Source organism: Callithrix jacchus, chromosome 11 (genome assembly GCF_049354715.1).
Source record: "Callithrix jacchus isolate 240 chromosome 11, calJac240_pri, whole genome shotgun sequence".
Lineage (NCBI taxonomy): Eukaryota > Metazoa > Chordata > Mammalia > Primates > Cebidae > Callithrix > Callithrix jacchus.
In genome coordinates, this window is record NC_133512.1 from 65,655,492 (window position 1) to 65,672,256 (window position 16,765).

Below are 16,765 nucleotides of genomic sequence, written 5' to 3' on the forward strand. Positions count from 1 at the left end.
CTGGAGTTACGGGGCTGATTAGCAAATTCAGCCTCATACTTGTTAGTCTAAGTCATGGTTTCTCTGCTTATTACTGCCCTCTTTAATCTTCACACTTTAATTTAGATGATCTGATTCTTCATGGTCAAACCTACTGCATTTGATATGTAAATATAGCACATTTAAAATCTAGCATGTAATACTTAAAGGACAACTTTTCAAACCATAAAATTAATAACAGCTTAGATTCTCCTATCTTTTGTTTAGCCTTTGTGGTACCTATGGCAGGTGATTCTCAAGAAGTTGCCTCCTTTTTCTCCTAAATGGCATTTCAGAATCACTAATTTTTCTCCCCAATATCAGCATGATATCTTTATGCCCTATGTTCAGTTCTGATGCCCAAAGGCTTACCCAAACTCTGTGACTGCAAAGTCTGTCTCCACAGTGTCAGGAAGTGTGGGACCCTGGATGTCCTTGTATTAGGCACTAACAAATATATCTCATTTGCTAACCATGATGGAAGAAGGGGATGATCAACTGCATTCTACACAAATAAACTGAAATTTATATTATATTGCTACAAATTATGATCTTGTGACTTAAATTCCGATGTTCTGTCTTATACAGTACATGAATTTTCACAATTGTGGTGCTTTATTTCCTGAGAGTTTCATAACCATCATTCTTAATTATTTAAATTAAAAAATAGAGCATTACCATTTGGAAACACTACACATTTAGAAACATTGTAGAATATTCATTTTTATTATTATCAATATGAGTAACATACTTTGATAGTTCGCTGGTGAAGGGGAGTCTTTAATTTGAAAAGAGATATGTAATTGTATAAAAGTTAATAAAATTTTCTATGCTTTGGAGGAGAAAATAAACTAATTTTTTTTGTGAACTATAATATAGTTATTTTAGCGGCATGTCAGAATTCTTTCTAATGCCATGGTCTACACTCCAATACATGCTTAACACAAAAGCATTAACAACTAGTGCAATTACATCTACAAAGAGCTGGGTGCGGTGGCTCATGCCTATAATCCCAGCACTTTCAGAAGTCAGGTCAGTTGGATCACCTGAGGTAAGGAGTTTGAGACCAGCCTGACTAACACAGTGAAGCCCCATCTCTACTAAAAATAGAAAAATTAACTGGGTGTGGTGGTGCATTCCTATAATACCTGCTACTTGAGAGGCTGAGGCAGGAAAATCACTTGAACCCAGGAGATGGAGGTTACAGTGAGTAAAGATCATATCATTACATTCCAGCCAAGGCAACAACAGCAAAACTCTGTCTCAGAAAAAAATATATATTATTACTACAGAGAAGTAATTTCTACAAACTGTTAAAACTGGGAGATTTCTAGATGCAATATTTTAGCTATGGAATATATATTTCCCCTGACTAATTTTCATCAATTAATAGGTTAGGCGTTACTCTGTGCCAAATTCTATGCAGAGCATTAAAAATAAAATAATAAGAAAAAAATAGTTTCTCTTCCCTTTGCTATTAGAGTCCACAGAGGAAGTGTATTATTATATAAAGTAATAAGAACTATAATAGATAAATGCACCCAACACCACAGAACCAGAGGAAGAAGAACTCCTTAATACTTGGAAAATATTGTGATGTATCATGCAAGGCTTTTTCAAAAATATATAAAGTAATCCAATATACTGAGTCCTTAATGCAAAATTTTATATCCTGAGTCCCTAATGCAAACTATAGGCAGATTAGTTTTAGGGGGATACAATGGCCCTTAATCATGAGTAATCCAACAAAATATGTATACAATCTGTCATCAACTTGAGTCTTCAGGAAGAATAGAGAAGAAGTTACTAGAAGGTATGAAAAACAACACAGGAATTGATGAAAAGAATATAACAGCATAGATGCATTGAAAAGTTAAGCACATTATGCCAAAGTAGATACAGAAAGATATATAGATGGTTTATATGACTTGGGGCAGGAAAACCACAGATAAATTGGCACTAAGACATTTATCACTAGGAGTATACATCTTTAGTCTCAAAAGAGAAAAAAAAAACGAAAAAACTGTGATGAGTTTTGTAAGTCACAAAGACTGGCACCTAAATGTAGCTCAAAATTTTGTTGAATGAATGAATATATATAAAGGAAACAATGCAAGATATGTGATAAGTAAAATGTTTTCAGTAGTTACCAGTTTTGAAAGTAGAGAAAGAGTATATTTAAAATTACATCTCTGGAAATAAATTAAGTGCACTGGATTGCACACTGTGACAAATACCTACCAAGTCATGTCAACAGCCCAAGAAACAGACTACCACATTAACTCCATTTCTTTAATTTTAGTTTCCTTATTTCTATAAGTGTTTGCAATTTTGACTTAACAGAACAGAAAGAGGCTTCACAGCATCACTAAATGTGCAGTGAATATTTAATAAATAAAATTAGACCACCAAAATATCAATTATTGTTTTTTATATTTACAATAAAATTGTATGTATTAACTGTGTAGGACATATTGTTTTAAAGCATGTATACAATGTAGAATGACTAAATCTAGCTAATTAGCATATGCATTTCCTCCCATAGTTATCACTTTTGTGGTGAGAACACTTTACATTCATTCTCTTAGCATTTTTTTTTTAGAATTCAATATATTGCTAACTGTAGTTGCCTTGTAGTACGATTCTATTAAACATATCAAATATCATTTCAACAAAGTTACACAATGAGAACTACACTCATTGTTTGAAATCATAGGTTCAAAAAATAAGTTAATTTATTTTCCTCATGTATAACTACACATGGCAGTTCACTGGTAAAACTTTAGTAGAATGGCCGGGCGCGGTGGCTCAAACCTGTAATCCCAGCACTTTGGGAGGCCGAGGCGGGTGGATCACGAGGTCAAGAGATCGAGACCATCCTGGTCAACATGGTGAAACCCCATCTCTACTAAAAATACAAAAAATTAGCTGGGCATGGTGGCGCGTGCCTGTAATCCCAGCTACTCAGGAGGCTGAGGCAGGAGAATTGCCTGAACCCAGGAGGCGGAGGTTGCAGTGATCCGAGATCACGGCATTGCACTCCAGCCTGGGTAACAAGAGCGTAACTCTGTCTCAAAAAAAAAAAAAAAAAAAACTTTAGTAGAGATGGTAAAGTGTATGTGGGAACAGAATTGCACTGGGCTAACATCGTTTTTGTCTCAAAAGGAACATTATAAAATTCAACTCAATATTTGAGGATCTTTAAAGTGCTTTAAGTCACTGAAGTTATGTATCAACGTTACAAAATCAACTTGGAGAATACTCACATTGTCACTTAAGTCCTCAAGTCAAAACTTTTTCAACTTGAATCTGTAATGTAAGAGGATTCAAAGTTAGACATATTGGATGATATTTCTGTTCTCCTGATACAACAGAGAAAGGAAAATGAATTTATGTTGATTGACTTTCAAAGAGATTAGTTCTTATGAATATACTCTAAGAAAAAAATGGGATTTTTAAAACTTATCATCAATAATAAAAACATTGATAATTAATAAACAAGGGATTTTCTAATCTCCTCCATAAGGTGACAGCTGCTTTTGTAGCCAAGGCAGTGAAATTAAACCTGGAATATAATGCTACTCCACACATTGGGGGGTGGGGAAAGAAGGATAAACTGGATCAAATGATGTTTTACACTTGAGACAATATGGAATAAGAGAGAATAATTGAAGTCAGTTTTTTTCTAACTATTGCAACTTGGAGAAATCTGTGCCCTTAAAAAGCAGAATGCACTGTAGATTGTGAATCACTGTTTGCCAAACAGTTGGTTTTGCTATTATAATAAACCCTTTTAAGGAGCTTTAATTCTTGGTTTCAGCCTTTTTGTTCTTTATCCTTATCAGTTTCAAAACCATTTAAAACAAAGAAAAAAGGCCTCTTCTGAGGCTATAGAGATTGTAATAACCTTACATCTGAGGTGCAACATTCTTTTTCCATGGATAACAAAGGAGAACTCTATGCATCTGCTTTGCGTGACTCAGATGTAAAGTAATCCTTTGAACAATATGGCTTAGTCTCTTCACTTTGTTTATTTAGTGTAGATCTAATTATTTATCTATTCAGTGAAAGAGTGTCTGATATGCCTTTACTGAAAGCAAATAAGTAATAACTTAATATCCTGAAACACTCGATAGCCAACCTGCTCATTTCATTTGTATTCCACAGATGCCTCATTTTTTCCTCCTCACTGCCTAGCCTGTACTGATCAGTATTAACAATGGGATTTTTGTCTCACTTGAAAACTTTCTTGTTCCATTTGAGTTGAGGTGGAGACTCTCAAAAAAAAAAAAAAAAAAAAAAAAAAAAAACCAGGTATTTTCAGTGTTTCACTGCTTTTAATATTTTAGTATTCAGGAATACAGCATTCATTCCTCAGATAATCTCATGAAGAAGCTGTAGTGATGATAAGACCCTTATGCAGATAGAAATAGCAAAGAGAAAATGCCACTTTAAAACATTCTGAAATGTTAAAAATGTGTTGGATTTAAGAAGACAAAAGAAAAAGAGACCATAGAAGTGATAAATCATTCCTATAACTGGATTTTAGCTATATTTGGTGAGTGGGATACTAAGCATAACTTATGAAATTTTATGCATCGCTCCTCTTGTCACTCTCTTTCATCCCCCACTCAAACTTACTAACCCAATAAAATTCACCTACGGGCTCCATTACTCAAACTCTCAAGGAAAGGACAGTTTACCACTAGAAGACATTCCCTATAATTTCTAATGACCTAAATTGTCTAGATTTTTCTTCAAATCTCTGGCCATCATTAATGAATATTTGATCAGTTCTTGTCTCCTTCTGTATTGTTTTAATATTAAGACTAATTACATCAATTCATTTGAAAAACGGGATATTTTTATGTTCTGAGTTCCTGTTTACCCTAATATTGTAGGAGAAAACAGGACAACACAAAATTTGTTTTTATTTTGCTTTGTTTTGTTTTTTTCAAACTGTTACAAATTCAGTCCAGAGGAGAGAAGAGCTTTTATTACTGAAATCACCATTCATGATGAGGGCGGGTGGTGGGGGGTGGGGGTAAGAGAGTCAAAGAGAAAGGGAAAAGTTAATGCTTCCCTAGGGATTTAATTCTGTTTGCATTTTATCAATTCCTTCTCTCAATTTATGCTTTCTCATGTTGTTTATACTGAAAGCATTCATAAGGGTCAGATTATGAAAAGTTTAACTTAATTTCTTAAACATTGCTTTTAACCTGCCATTCTCAGTTTCCAGCAACAACTACAATAGTTCCTAAATCACTATCATTTCTGGTTAGAATGAATAATACATCAACTATTTAGTTTTTCCAGTTAATAGAGTGTCTTCTGATCTTCCAAAGAATTTTTTTCACCCACACAATTCTTTTATAGAAAAAGAAAAGGTTCAAATTTCTTGTACTAGAAAAACCCTCATTAAAAATGAATTTCCAACATCAGAAGTCAGAGCAAGGGCAAATGTTTGACTATGACATTTGATGAAATTCTGTTGATCGTAAGCCTTTCTCAAATACTAATGAAGCATCCTTGGAGGGAAAAAAAATGGAAATAACAGATGTTAAGTGAAAAATAGTATGTTTTTTACATGACTCAATTGAAAAACACCTTGCCAAGAGTATTAAAATTTGTGTTTTTAGTACTGGTTTCCTCTTAGATGTTATTTCTTAGAAGAAGAGGTTAATGAACTCATTTAAAAATTCCTAACTTAGTAATTTCCTTTGAAGACGTCATCTGTTTCTAAGGGTGGCACACACTTTTGGGGAATTTCTGTATCTGATCACAATAAAATGGGCATGGAGGTGAACTGCAGAAATAGGTGAGATTATTTAATCCAGTGCAACATAACTTCAGGTACATTTTCACTGAATCTTTGAAATACACCTAAAACACAATTTCTCCTTATATTCTTTTATGCACAAATACAGGGAACATTTCTACCTACTACTCAGAGAGATTCAGGGTATGTATAACCTAGGAAAGTGCTCAAACTGCTGTCTCACAAATTAGGAAACAATACTGCTCTTAAATTATGATGTTTATTACTATCCAGATTTGTTTCAATAATAGCAAAATATAAAGAGTGAACATTTTAAAATTATACATATTGGTTTCATACACTACATGAAAAGATTAAAAAATACATAGCCAATGTGTAAATACTTTAATAGTATCTTCTAAGACTACAGAGGGCTTTACTGAAAAACAAGATAACTAACCTGTTGTGAAATGGGAAGTGTTGTTCCTCTAGAAGATTAAGCACACCATCCAGAAAGTTGCCACTGTCAAAAATTTTAGTACTCTTTCTCAATAAAGAGTGAGGTAAGGTTAAAAACTACTGATTTATTTGACAGAGAAGTATACAACAGCATGATCATCCTATTAATCACCTGCTCAAATTTAATTCCATGTCAAGAGTTAATCATATTTGAAAACTTGAATTGTTAGAACACACTAGAAACTCAGTTACAAATAGAGTTAAATATAGTACATGATGTAAATTATGGGTTAGAAAAGTAATTGAAAATAGGCTGCTTTGGGGAAGAAATAAATAAGAGTATTTCACTTATACCTTAAATAAAATTAAATGTTATAAGGCCAATATAAGGCCAAGCACAGTGGCTTACTCCTGATATTCCAGTACTTTGGGTGGCCAAGGCAAATGGATTACCTGAGTTCAGGAGTTCGAGACCAACCTGGCCAGTCTGGCAACATGGTAAAACCATGCCTCTACTAAAAATACAAAAAATTAGCCGGGTGTGGTGGCAAGTGTCTGTAATTCCAGCTACTCAGGAGGCTGAGACAGAAGAATCATTTGAACCCAGGAGATGGACGTTGTCAGGAGCCAAGATCATGCATGCCACTGCACTCCACCCTGGGCAACAAGAGCGAAACTCCATCTCCAAACAAAACAAAAGGCCAATATAATACTTGTGACTTTTGAAAAGTAATAAATGATACAGGAAAATAAATGGTTATTATGTCAAATACAACAGGTTATCTTATTTTAGAATTTAGGCCACAGATTCTCAGATTAAGGAGTAATCTTTGGAGGAGTGGATAAAAATCTGCATTTCACACATGCAGCCAGATTCGGGTAGATTCTGATACCTCCCATCCAGGTCCACCCATACCTTGCTTCCACTTTATTTGAGAAGTAAGTTGAAGTTTGATTATCCTCAGGTGTTTGGGGATATTAAAAAATAGTTAAATACCATTTTATTTAACTCTGACCAAAGTCAAATGAGAAGGCAATAGAAAGTATTCTGAATGCTTTTGTAAGTATTTGTCAGGCATTTACTTTCTTCTTTCATTTTTTATCTAACATTTGAATTACCTGTGTGTGACCAGACATTTCTACTATTTTATAATTTAATCAGTCTAGGACAGTTAGTTTGCCTGAAGAATTTACCGTGTTCACATTTTTTTAAATAAAAAATCTTCAGAAAAGCAAATGTAAGTGCAAACCTATGAAACTTTTAAATATCTGGAAACACACAAAGATCATAAGTAATTTGAGGGTAAGAAAAATATCAAATATAAATAAGCATATCACAGTTTAGAGAAAATAGTTTGTGTATGGGGGTATCTGTGCTACCAACTTTCATGCATCAACATTAATTTAAATTATTTGTTTTATGAAATGAAATAACTGTGTCCTGATTTTGTGTTTCAAAATCTAGATTGAATGTCTTTCTTTCCCAGTGGAGACAGTTTTGACCCTTTTATTGAAATTTACTTACAGCGTTTTATTTTACCTGGAACACATCAAAATGTCTTAGGATTAGACGTGACACAGGTGAAATGGACACTCATAAAGTTTATCCTGTTTAGTTTTGACAAAATAAACTTGCTCTTCTATTCTAGAAAACAAAACTAAGGTAAAAATATAAATATATTTTAAGACATGTAAAATATATACTAATGAAAATGGTAAAACTATTTAAAGTATTTAAGCTAATTATATGTGAGATTTCAATAGGATAGTTCATTAGTCCATTCCTTGAAATAATCCCAAAGTGACATAAATTCCTCTGCAGAATGAATGTCTATGGAGAGTAATCCATGGAAGACAGACAAGCCTCCTGTCATTTGTAGCCTTAATCCATTGCCTAGAGCGTGAAAAGTGCCCAGGATAACAAGTGTGGGAATCAGTAAAATCAACATTATTCTTGGATTTTATTTTCTTAACAATACTGACTGATCAATAGGCTTGCGGAAACTGACAAATACAATAAGATCTGTTTGATGAATCAATCTAGTGAAGTAGAGACAGAATTCCTCCTCCCTTTTTCCCTTCTCCCTTCTTTAAATCCTCCTGGTCCTCTTCCTCCTTCTTCACCTACATTCACACAAGCCACAAGTCCAAAGGCAGAGAGAGAGAGAGAGAGAGAGAGAGAGAGAGAGGGAGAGGGCGCTGTGCTTTCTCTATTGGTATATAGACATTAAGTAATGAAAGTTGTAGTGACAATGCTTAGATCATTTTCTTAAGAATACTAAGCCACTTTTAGTAGGTGTTTATATTTTTAATTGTGTGACCCACTCTCTCCCTTCAGCCAAGAAGTTTCCATACTATTGAAGTTGGGTGTCTGGATTCCTAGCGCTGTATCTGGAGGTGGGGGTGGGGAGTGGCAGTAGGAGGGAGTAGGGCAGAAAGAGTTGGAGAATAAAGAAGCGAAAGTTCTGTCCTGTTAACTTTTTTATACATCTCTAACGATTCTTGTAAAACATCATCTTTGAGAAAAACTGAATGAAAAATAAGAGAAAATTGAGAGGCCACAGACAACATACTTGTTTCGGAAGGAACTAATGGTGTTCTTATGACTGCCTAAATACATGCCTGTGTGTCCCACAGAAAATTTAGTAACCCTTCAGCAGCTCATGAAGACACAGAAATATTCTTTTTATGTTACTCTTTGACACTCAGCAGGGACTTTTGTGAACTTTGTCATCTTCCGCTGCCCTTTAAACCAAAACTAGGGAAGTGGTTTTAATTAATGAGATGTGATGCATTAAAAATGTTAGCAGAGCATTCCAGAAGCTGGAAAACTATAGATGTTTTTAAATTCTGAGTATCCTTTTGAGAATCCCCTGTTGTAATTTATAATTCTCAGAGGACCTATATTTGTCTTGAACTGATTGTTGGAATGGGCTTTACTAGGAATTTCTTCCCTGAAATTGCAGTGGGACAGAGGAAGGGGGTGGTTAAGCCCAGGGGGTTAGTTGGGAGGAGGGAACGATCTCTAACAAGCCTTTAAAACCTTCAGTGGTTAAAGTTGTATTGATGAGGATACATAGACACACAGGCACACACACACATAATGCACAAGTTCAGCAGGATTGCATAATGAACAATAATTGTAAATTTTGTAGGTAGCAGAATTCAGATTTTTAAAAATCAAAATTGCACCCAAAAATGGCTATGAAACAACGCTTGCCTTGGGAAGTAAATTTATAGCTACATGCCTTTCACAGGCACGCCGGAGGGTTCTGCTCCCGGCTCGGCTCTAATCTCTACGAGATGTTTTTTGCATGTGTTGTGTGACAGGAGGGAAGGGGAGTGGGTTGAGCTCGCCTGTTCTCCCATTGTCAGCCAGTCTAGTGAGTGTTGGGGAAACCTGTCTGTGGGATCTTGTGTCATCTCCCCCTACGTGCGTACAGGAAAACTCCTCGCTGCTCACGGCTTCTCTCTCTCTCTCTCTCTCTCTCTCTCTCTCTCTCTCTCTCTCTCTCTCTCTCTCTCGCTCTCTCTCGCTCTCTCTCGCTCTCTCTCTCCTCTCTCTCTCTCTCCCTGTCTCTCTGTTTCCCTTTCATTCTGCTTCCCCGGAGCCGAATGAAGCAGGGAGCAGGATTAGAGTCCGCCACCAGCTATCAGAGGAGCTTAGATAAAAGGAACTGGTTCTTAAGCACCACTGCAGCAGACCTTGTTAATTTTTTTTTTTTTTTTCTTTCCACACAACAGTTGTGCCTCATTATCCGGTGCCAGGCTCGGATTTTTTTTTTTTTTTTTTTTTTTCTTTTTGGAGGGCTTGAAGTTTCTGTGCTTCAGTGACTGTTACAGAAGAAGAGGTGTTAGTGTTGCCATGAGGTCTTGATTGTCTGCATTTATGAATGAAACTGACCTAAATCACCTGTTACCTCCAGTTTCCAGATTGTTTGAACTTCTCTGGCCGCACAATACAGGAAGGAAGACTAAAGCAGCAAAGGGACCTACAGCGTCTGCAGCATGGGCTGGTTAACTAGGATTGTCTGTCTTTTCTGGGGAGTATTACTTGCAGCAAGAGCAAACTATCAAAATGGGAAGAACAATGTGCCAAGGCTGAAATTATCCTACAAAGGTAAACCTTATTTTTTCTTTCATTTGGTTAGCTTTGTAATAACAGCCCCCCCTTTCATTCCTTGAACTCCCTCCCAACCCCAAATCATCAAACCTTTAGTTTAACCTGGAAAACCTATGTGATTATGTGTCTCTTTCTGAGATGTTTTAAACCCTTTTGTAAAAAGCACGTCTTCTGTTTGATATATGACAATTTAAATGCAAACAAAGAACATTTAATCACATTTGCTGAAAAGAGCTGTGTGCCTGGTACACGCTGATCTGTATATCTTACTATAGTATCTTATGCCTGCTAATTTTTCTGACTTTACTTCTATTAAAATATTTTCTAAAAAATACAAATGCAAAAATGGTCTCTTTGTAGATGTGCATGCCTTACCTATAATAATTACTATGATGAATTGTGTTTTCTTAGTTTTAGACATGAAATGGTTAATCGTCATCATGAATATTCAGTTTGTTCAAATCTGACAATCAGATGCTTAACATAAGCAGTAGATCATGGTTTGCCAAGAGAGCATAAACTGGATGGAACAGACTAGTTTTTCCACAGTGTGTTATGATGGTACAAAAGACTGTGTATTTGGCTAATTTGTGTAAATTTAAACTCTTTGAAATATTATGTTATTTAATTCTATATGTGCTTCAGTGAGAATTGCAGACACATTACTCTCTACTTGCATAGGTAGTTGTGTAAGCTTCTTTTTTAAAAAGTATAAATTTAAGAGAGAATAAAGAGCTTTATCACTAGTACTTTATTTGGTTACAATTTAATGTATGTGCTTATTTTTTAATGAGGATTTTTTATAAGATATTTTTTCTACATTTGCTTAGATAGATCTTATTGATAGATGGTGTATAAAGTAATGCTAAAGTAGATCCCACAATGATATACATAAATTTAGTGGCAGGAAATATTTCTATTTCTCAGGTATTATTAAAATGGAATTGAAGATTAAACTCCTCTAACTCAAGTAGTTTTACTCCCTAAGGTGTTGATTTCTTATGATTCTCAGATTTCTGAAATTGGGGGCGGAGCAGGAGAAGCTCTAATAAGCTTATTTTTTAGCTTATAAGTTAAAAGAAAAAATTATTGAATGTATTTGTAGAGATGTCTGTCTATTGTAAATTGCTCTTATGCCAGAAAACATATTCTTTAATTCTCAAATGATGGGGAACATCTCTTTCTGAATGTCCTAGTGTGAATGAGGATCTCAAATACAAAAGAGAGATGTAATTTTCACACTTTGAATTAGAAAATTAAACACCTATTAATGTGTTTATTTGGATTTAGTTCTCATTAGAGAAAATTCATTGAATTAGAATATCTAGTTATTTTTTGGTATAATGTTTTCCTGGGCATCAATTTGGGAATAGATTTAAACATCAACAAACAGAAGTGCAATTGTATTTATGTAAGTTTTTTTAAAAACATATAGCATTCATTATATAATTAATTTAGTAAGTGTCTTTAAACTATTTCCATAGTATGAGATATTATGGTATCTGTGTTTTTATCAGTTTTGCTTTCCATTTTCACTCCTTGACAAAGTGACAGCAAATAAATCTAAGTTGATTGTCCACATTATCCAAGTTTATGTTCACTATGAGTAAGTTTTACATGCAACTTTACTTCTCAAAGATGTGACTGGCTATTTATAATACTTTTAGTTTAACAAGTTTAAAATCATGAAATATATTTTAAAAGTCTACTAAGTTTGAATATATCTAAGTACTAAATACATTTTAAAATAAAATAAAAATAGGGAATGATGCTTCTTTATTTTGCAAGAATTTTATTTCCATGGATTATAATAGGTTACTCTCCATGATAGAGGAAGCACTTGTTCTTTCTGTACATTACAAATATGGCATTTAATTTGAGTATCCTTTGTTGTACACTTTAAACCTATCCAATGAAAGCAAGCTATATGTGTTAGCAAGGTGTATAGATTTGATACTGTCTTAACAAGCCTTTTTTAGTAGTGGCATGTGTTAGAATTATTCTGCTCTCCTTTAAGTAAAAAATTGCTCTATAGCTACACAACAATTTCATTGATTTACCTAGAGCTTAATAATTTGGTAAAATAAACTTTGAAATGAACAACAGCAGGAATAAAAGGAGTGGGATGAGGAAATTTTTTTCTATTATTTTATTAATCTGTTATTACCTTTTGGTCTCTACGTCTATATTTGTTTGGCCAAAGCAACTATCTGGTAGCCAGTTGTCAGTACTTTGTTTGTAAGGTACAATAGAGATTTTTTTTAAAGCTACCTCTTGTTTCTCCTTAATTAGATGTCAAACACAGTTAAAACATCCACTGCATCGACCTTAAAAATATTCCAGCATGATTCATGAAGAGTTAAATCCCTGCCAACCTTAATTTCCCATGGTCACTTGTTTTCAAAGATCCACCATTAACTCTCTCATTGCTCAGGTTGCCAAGATGAAGTTTCAGGCAATCACTGTGCATACTTTCCACTTGTCATTTTTGCTTGGTAGGAGATAAAGGAGCCTTGATATGTAAAAAAAAAAAAAAAGTAAAAACAGGAAGATAGCCTTTGTAGCGGGTATACATATCTAGTAAGATACCTCTTTACTTTCTAGGGAAAAGGAATTGAATAGATGTGTTCAGGACCATCTGGAGAAGTGATAATATTAGAAAAATGGGGTATGCTGGCTTTTCCTCTGTACCAATCTGATTTAGAATCCTTATGGGGGAAGAAAATGTGAGAACTCTGTAAATCTCAGCAGTCACATAGAAATTATCCTTAGGAAATATTCACTCATAAATACTTTTGTCTTCTTTAAATGTATGTAATATGGCTAAATGGCAAAATCCTTATTTTAAAAGGTGGTATGTAAGTGTTTATTTCCTCTACAAAACTAGTGAAATTTCACTTTTCTCATGAAATACTAGAAAATCATATAATCTTCAATTTGGAATATGTGATACAATGAAGTCTTCAGAAAAACCTGCATGAATCACAAGAAAATAATTAGGGTTTGGGTTTTAAACAAATGACAAATGTTCCATCATTCAATGTAATGGGCTGTTCCAGGACACTGTGTGCTTCAGTTCTGGTAGAAATCAAAGACACATGCAAGTCTCCATGTGGTGGTGATCCTGTGAATTCATAGGTTAAATCAATGATTTTAACCTTAACTTCATAGGAAGGACTTAGTAAATAGCACTTTAAAAAGTGGTAGTTATTCTGAGGCTTTCTTTTTTCTATTTTCTAAAGTTTTTTTTTTCCAGAGTCAAGTTGTTATTGTAAGAACAAGATTATCAACTAAATCAAAATTCTCATATGTATCTTTGTGACACGAGAAGATAATTTTATTTAGTTAAAATTTCTGAAGTAAAATGTACAAAAGTTCTTTACCTTTTGTTCAATAAATTACAATTAGTTCAAAAATTAATATGAATAGTGATTTTCTAATTAAACTTCTTGTTTTTCCTTTAAATTTTTCTTTACTTTCATCGGAGCAGTATTTGTGTGTCTGTGTGTCGGTGTATACACCAATACATTTGTGTGTACACACAGGTATATACATATATATATTTCAATACATTGAAAATATAACTTTATTTTATAATTTTATAATTCAGAAAATAACTTCATTTATAATTATGAAAGTAACCTCAGCAATCTACAAGTTGTGAATCACAATATAAATCTTCATAAATAAAATTATTGGTTTAAAATGACATTGATATTTTAAATTATATATAGGTGTGTATATATATAAAATAATAGAGAGGGTGTTGTCTTTTGTATCCCATGAAAAGTTTTCATGGATGTCTTGAACATTCACATAATAGTATAGGATAGAGTTAGCCTTACCCTAAAAATTTCCTCATAGCTAAAATGGAATGTTTCTAGAAAAGGTATGTGGAGATTGGGGGCAAGACAAACCCACAGATTCACACACATACACACATACATGCAGAGAGCAAAGAAGTTAGCAATTATTTGCAATGCCTTTTCTCAAATACTCACTGTATATTTGTTACCAGGACTCTGGATGACCTTTACTTCTGAAATTCTATTAACCTTATAAGTCATATTTTGATTCTGAAATCTTGAATTTAAAAACACTGAAAACTAGAACTTTTTATTCATCTATTCAACAAGTATACCCTGGCAAAATAATATAAAATGAACATAAAATAAAATAGGCACACATCTTTTGATTCAATGCTGGGCTAGTGAAAATCTCCAACTTGTAGATTCTCTGCTTAAAGCTGCCAACCAGATTGAGCTATGAAAGAACTTACACAGTGTAGACTTTAGCTATCAAGAAAGTGACTGAGACCACAAAACAAATTCATGTAAGCCTCTAACCCACCAGCTTTAATAAAGATATTCAGTCCTTAACAGCTTAAATAGATATGAATACTAAATAGTTATTTTTTTCCAATTCCAGCTTTTTAGGGTATTTTCTCTTCATATGCATGATTTCTAGAGTTCTACTGTCAGTGACATGAAATACATAATTTGCTAAATTATTAGCAAACTAAACAGACATATTGATCTGTGATATCTAATTTTCCTTTATTTTCTGATTTTAATTATAGAAATCATATATTATAATTTGTGGTCAATTATAATTATACTTATATTCTGTAGTAAAGATTTAATGTCATTCAAGGATCTTTCAGGAATAAGTTTAATTAGAATCAATTACTATGACTGCATATGTTTCTAATAAAAAATAATGTTAAATTGTTATGGAGGATATTATGCTTAATGTGTATATATACTTTTATTGGGCATTAAATTTTGTATCATTATTTTCAGCTTTGCACTTTAAGAGACGTGTATTTTAAAGTTATCATGAACTTTAAGTTGTCTGTAAGAAGTTGTGTGGTTTAACTTATCCCAATTTTTCTCATTTTAACTCCAGTGACACACCTTTGTATCATAGCTCCAAACGTCAAAATACTGCACCTTCACAACTTTTGAAGAATTTCAAAGTCTAAAGTCAGGATTATTCTGAATAATGTTTAAGTTGAATTTTTACAGAATCTTCTGAAATAACCAACACTAACGTAAATTTTGAATTGATGATTATCCAACAACTTTTATTTACAAAGTCATGTTAATACAGAGTTAAATATTAATCAAATAAGACATTGCTCTTGCTAACCTTTATGAAAAAAATAATATATGATAAATAATTCATTGCTGCCAAGTTATAGAGGTAAAATCTCCAAAACTCATGACAGTATTGAAATAAGTATTGCACATGTTAAGGGCTTATTTTCAAAAGACCAACAGTTGTAAATGTACCTTAGAATAAGTGTGAATCTTGGGATGGCTTTTACCCCTCATGATTTCTAAGGTACTATATAAAGGAATTTGCATGATTTGCAGTTCTATGCTTCCACTAATAGGTGGCACTAGCAATTTGTGACAGCTCTGTCAATAATTTGGAAATGAGTAGGCTACTAGGGTAAATATGCACAGAATAAGGTGTGCAGACCAAATTTGGAAAAATTGGCATAATAGTCAAGAAATTTAACATTCACAAAACAGAAGCATTAGTTAAAATGAAATTTGCTGAAAATACTGATGTGGTCTTTGTATGCTTTTATGGGTACATTTTGATCCTGAAAAAGTAAATAGTTGTAAGTAAAAAGCAAATACATATATTTTAACGTAAAGAAGACTTGATATGTGAAATTAATCTGTAAAATATAAAACAAAATAATTAATGAAGCAATGGTACTAAACAATTAGAATGATGGAAGCAAAGATTCATGTGCCTGTATAATATATTAAATATTATATATTATATGATGTATACTTACCAGGAATGAAGTAACCTGCCTGTGGCACATTATTACAACCATTTATAATTGGAGAGTAGCTAGAGGAGGAGGTAAAGTAATGTTAAGGAAATTACGTGGTATGTTTTGAAAAGAATGACTCCTTTTAATTTGTAGGTTGTTTAACATTGTTATATTAATTAAACATGTAGAAGAATCAGTAAGTTCTGTCTGACACAAATTAGTATGAATGTCTCCAGTTACCCGCTCCCCTATTGCTAAGACATAAACATCAGTATAAATAGGAAATCCACACACTATTTCCAAACAGTAACAAAGCTGGAGTCTGTCAAGTCCAGGATAAGAAAATATACAATTTATACTTGAATTAGGGAATGAAGATAAGCAAAAATAAAATTCTGTTGATAAATATGAAGAATAGTTTGGTCTTGGTAGTTTTTACAAGCTTAGAGTAAAACTTAAAGGAACCACATATCTTAGGGAATCTTGTCATCTCCTGAATGAGTCATTAAACCTGCATTTCTAGGTTTCCCTTGCTTGAAGAAATGTGATGTGGGAAACTATGTTGACCAAAACTTACAGTGACTTAAAGTGTTGTGGCAGTCATAAACAT

The 16,765-nt window shown here is 33.4% G+C and overlaps 1 protein-coding gene across 5 annotated transcripts in view; it reads left to right on the forward strand.

The window, feature by feature from the left end:
* Positions 1–16,765, forward strand: part of SEMA3A (semaphorin 3A) — a 530,091-nt gene that overhangs the window by 291,614 nt on the left and 221,712 nt on the right. For 3 of the 5 annotated variants that reach the window (XM_054237353.2, XM_054237350.2, XM_054237351.2), the window contains one exon: positions 10,162–10,355. In XM_054237353.2, coding sequence (XP_054093328.1) covers positions 10,244–10,355 — 112 coding nt within the window. In that variant the 5' untranslated portion in view covers positions 10,162–10,243. Of the gene's footprint in view, positions 1–9,535; positions 10,356–16,765 lie in introns of those variants that run through there. The other 2 variants (XM_054237349.2, XM_078342091.1) reach the window with 2 other exon arrangements.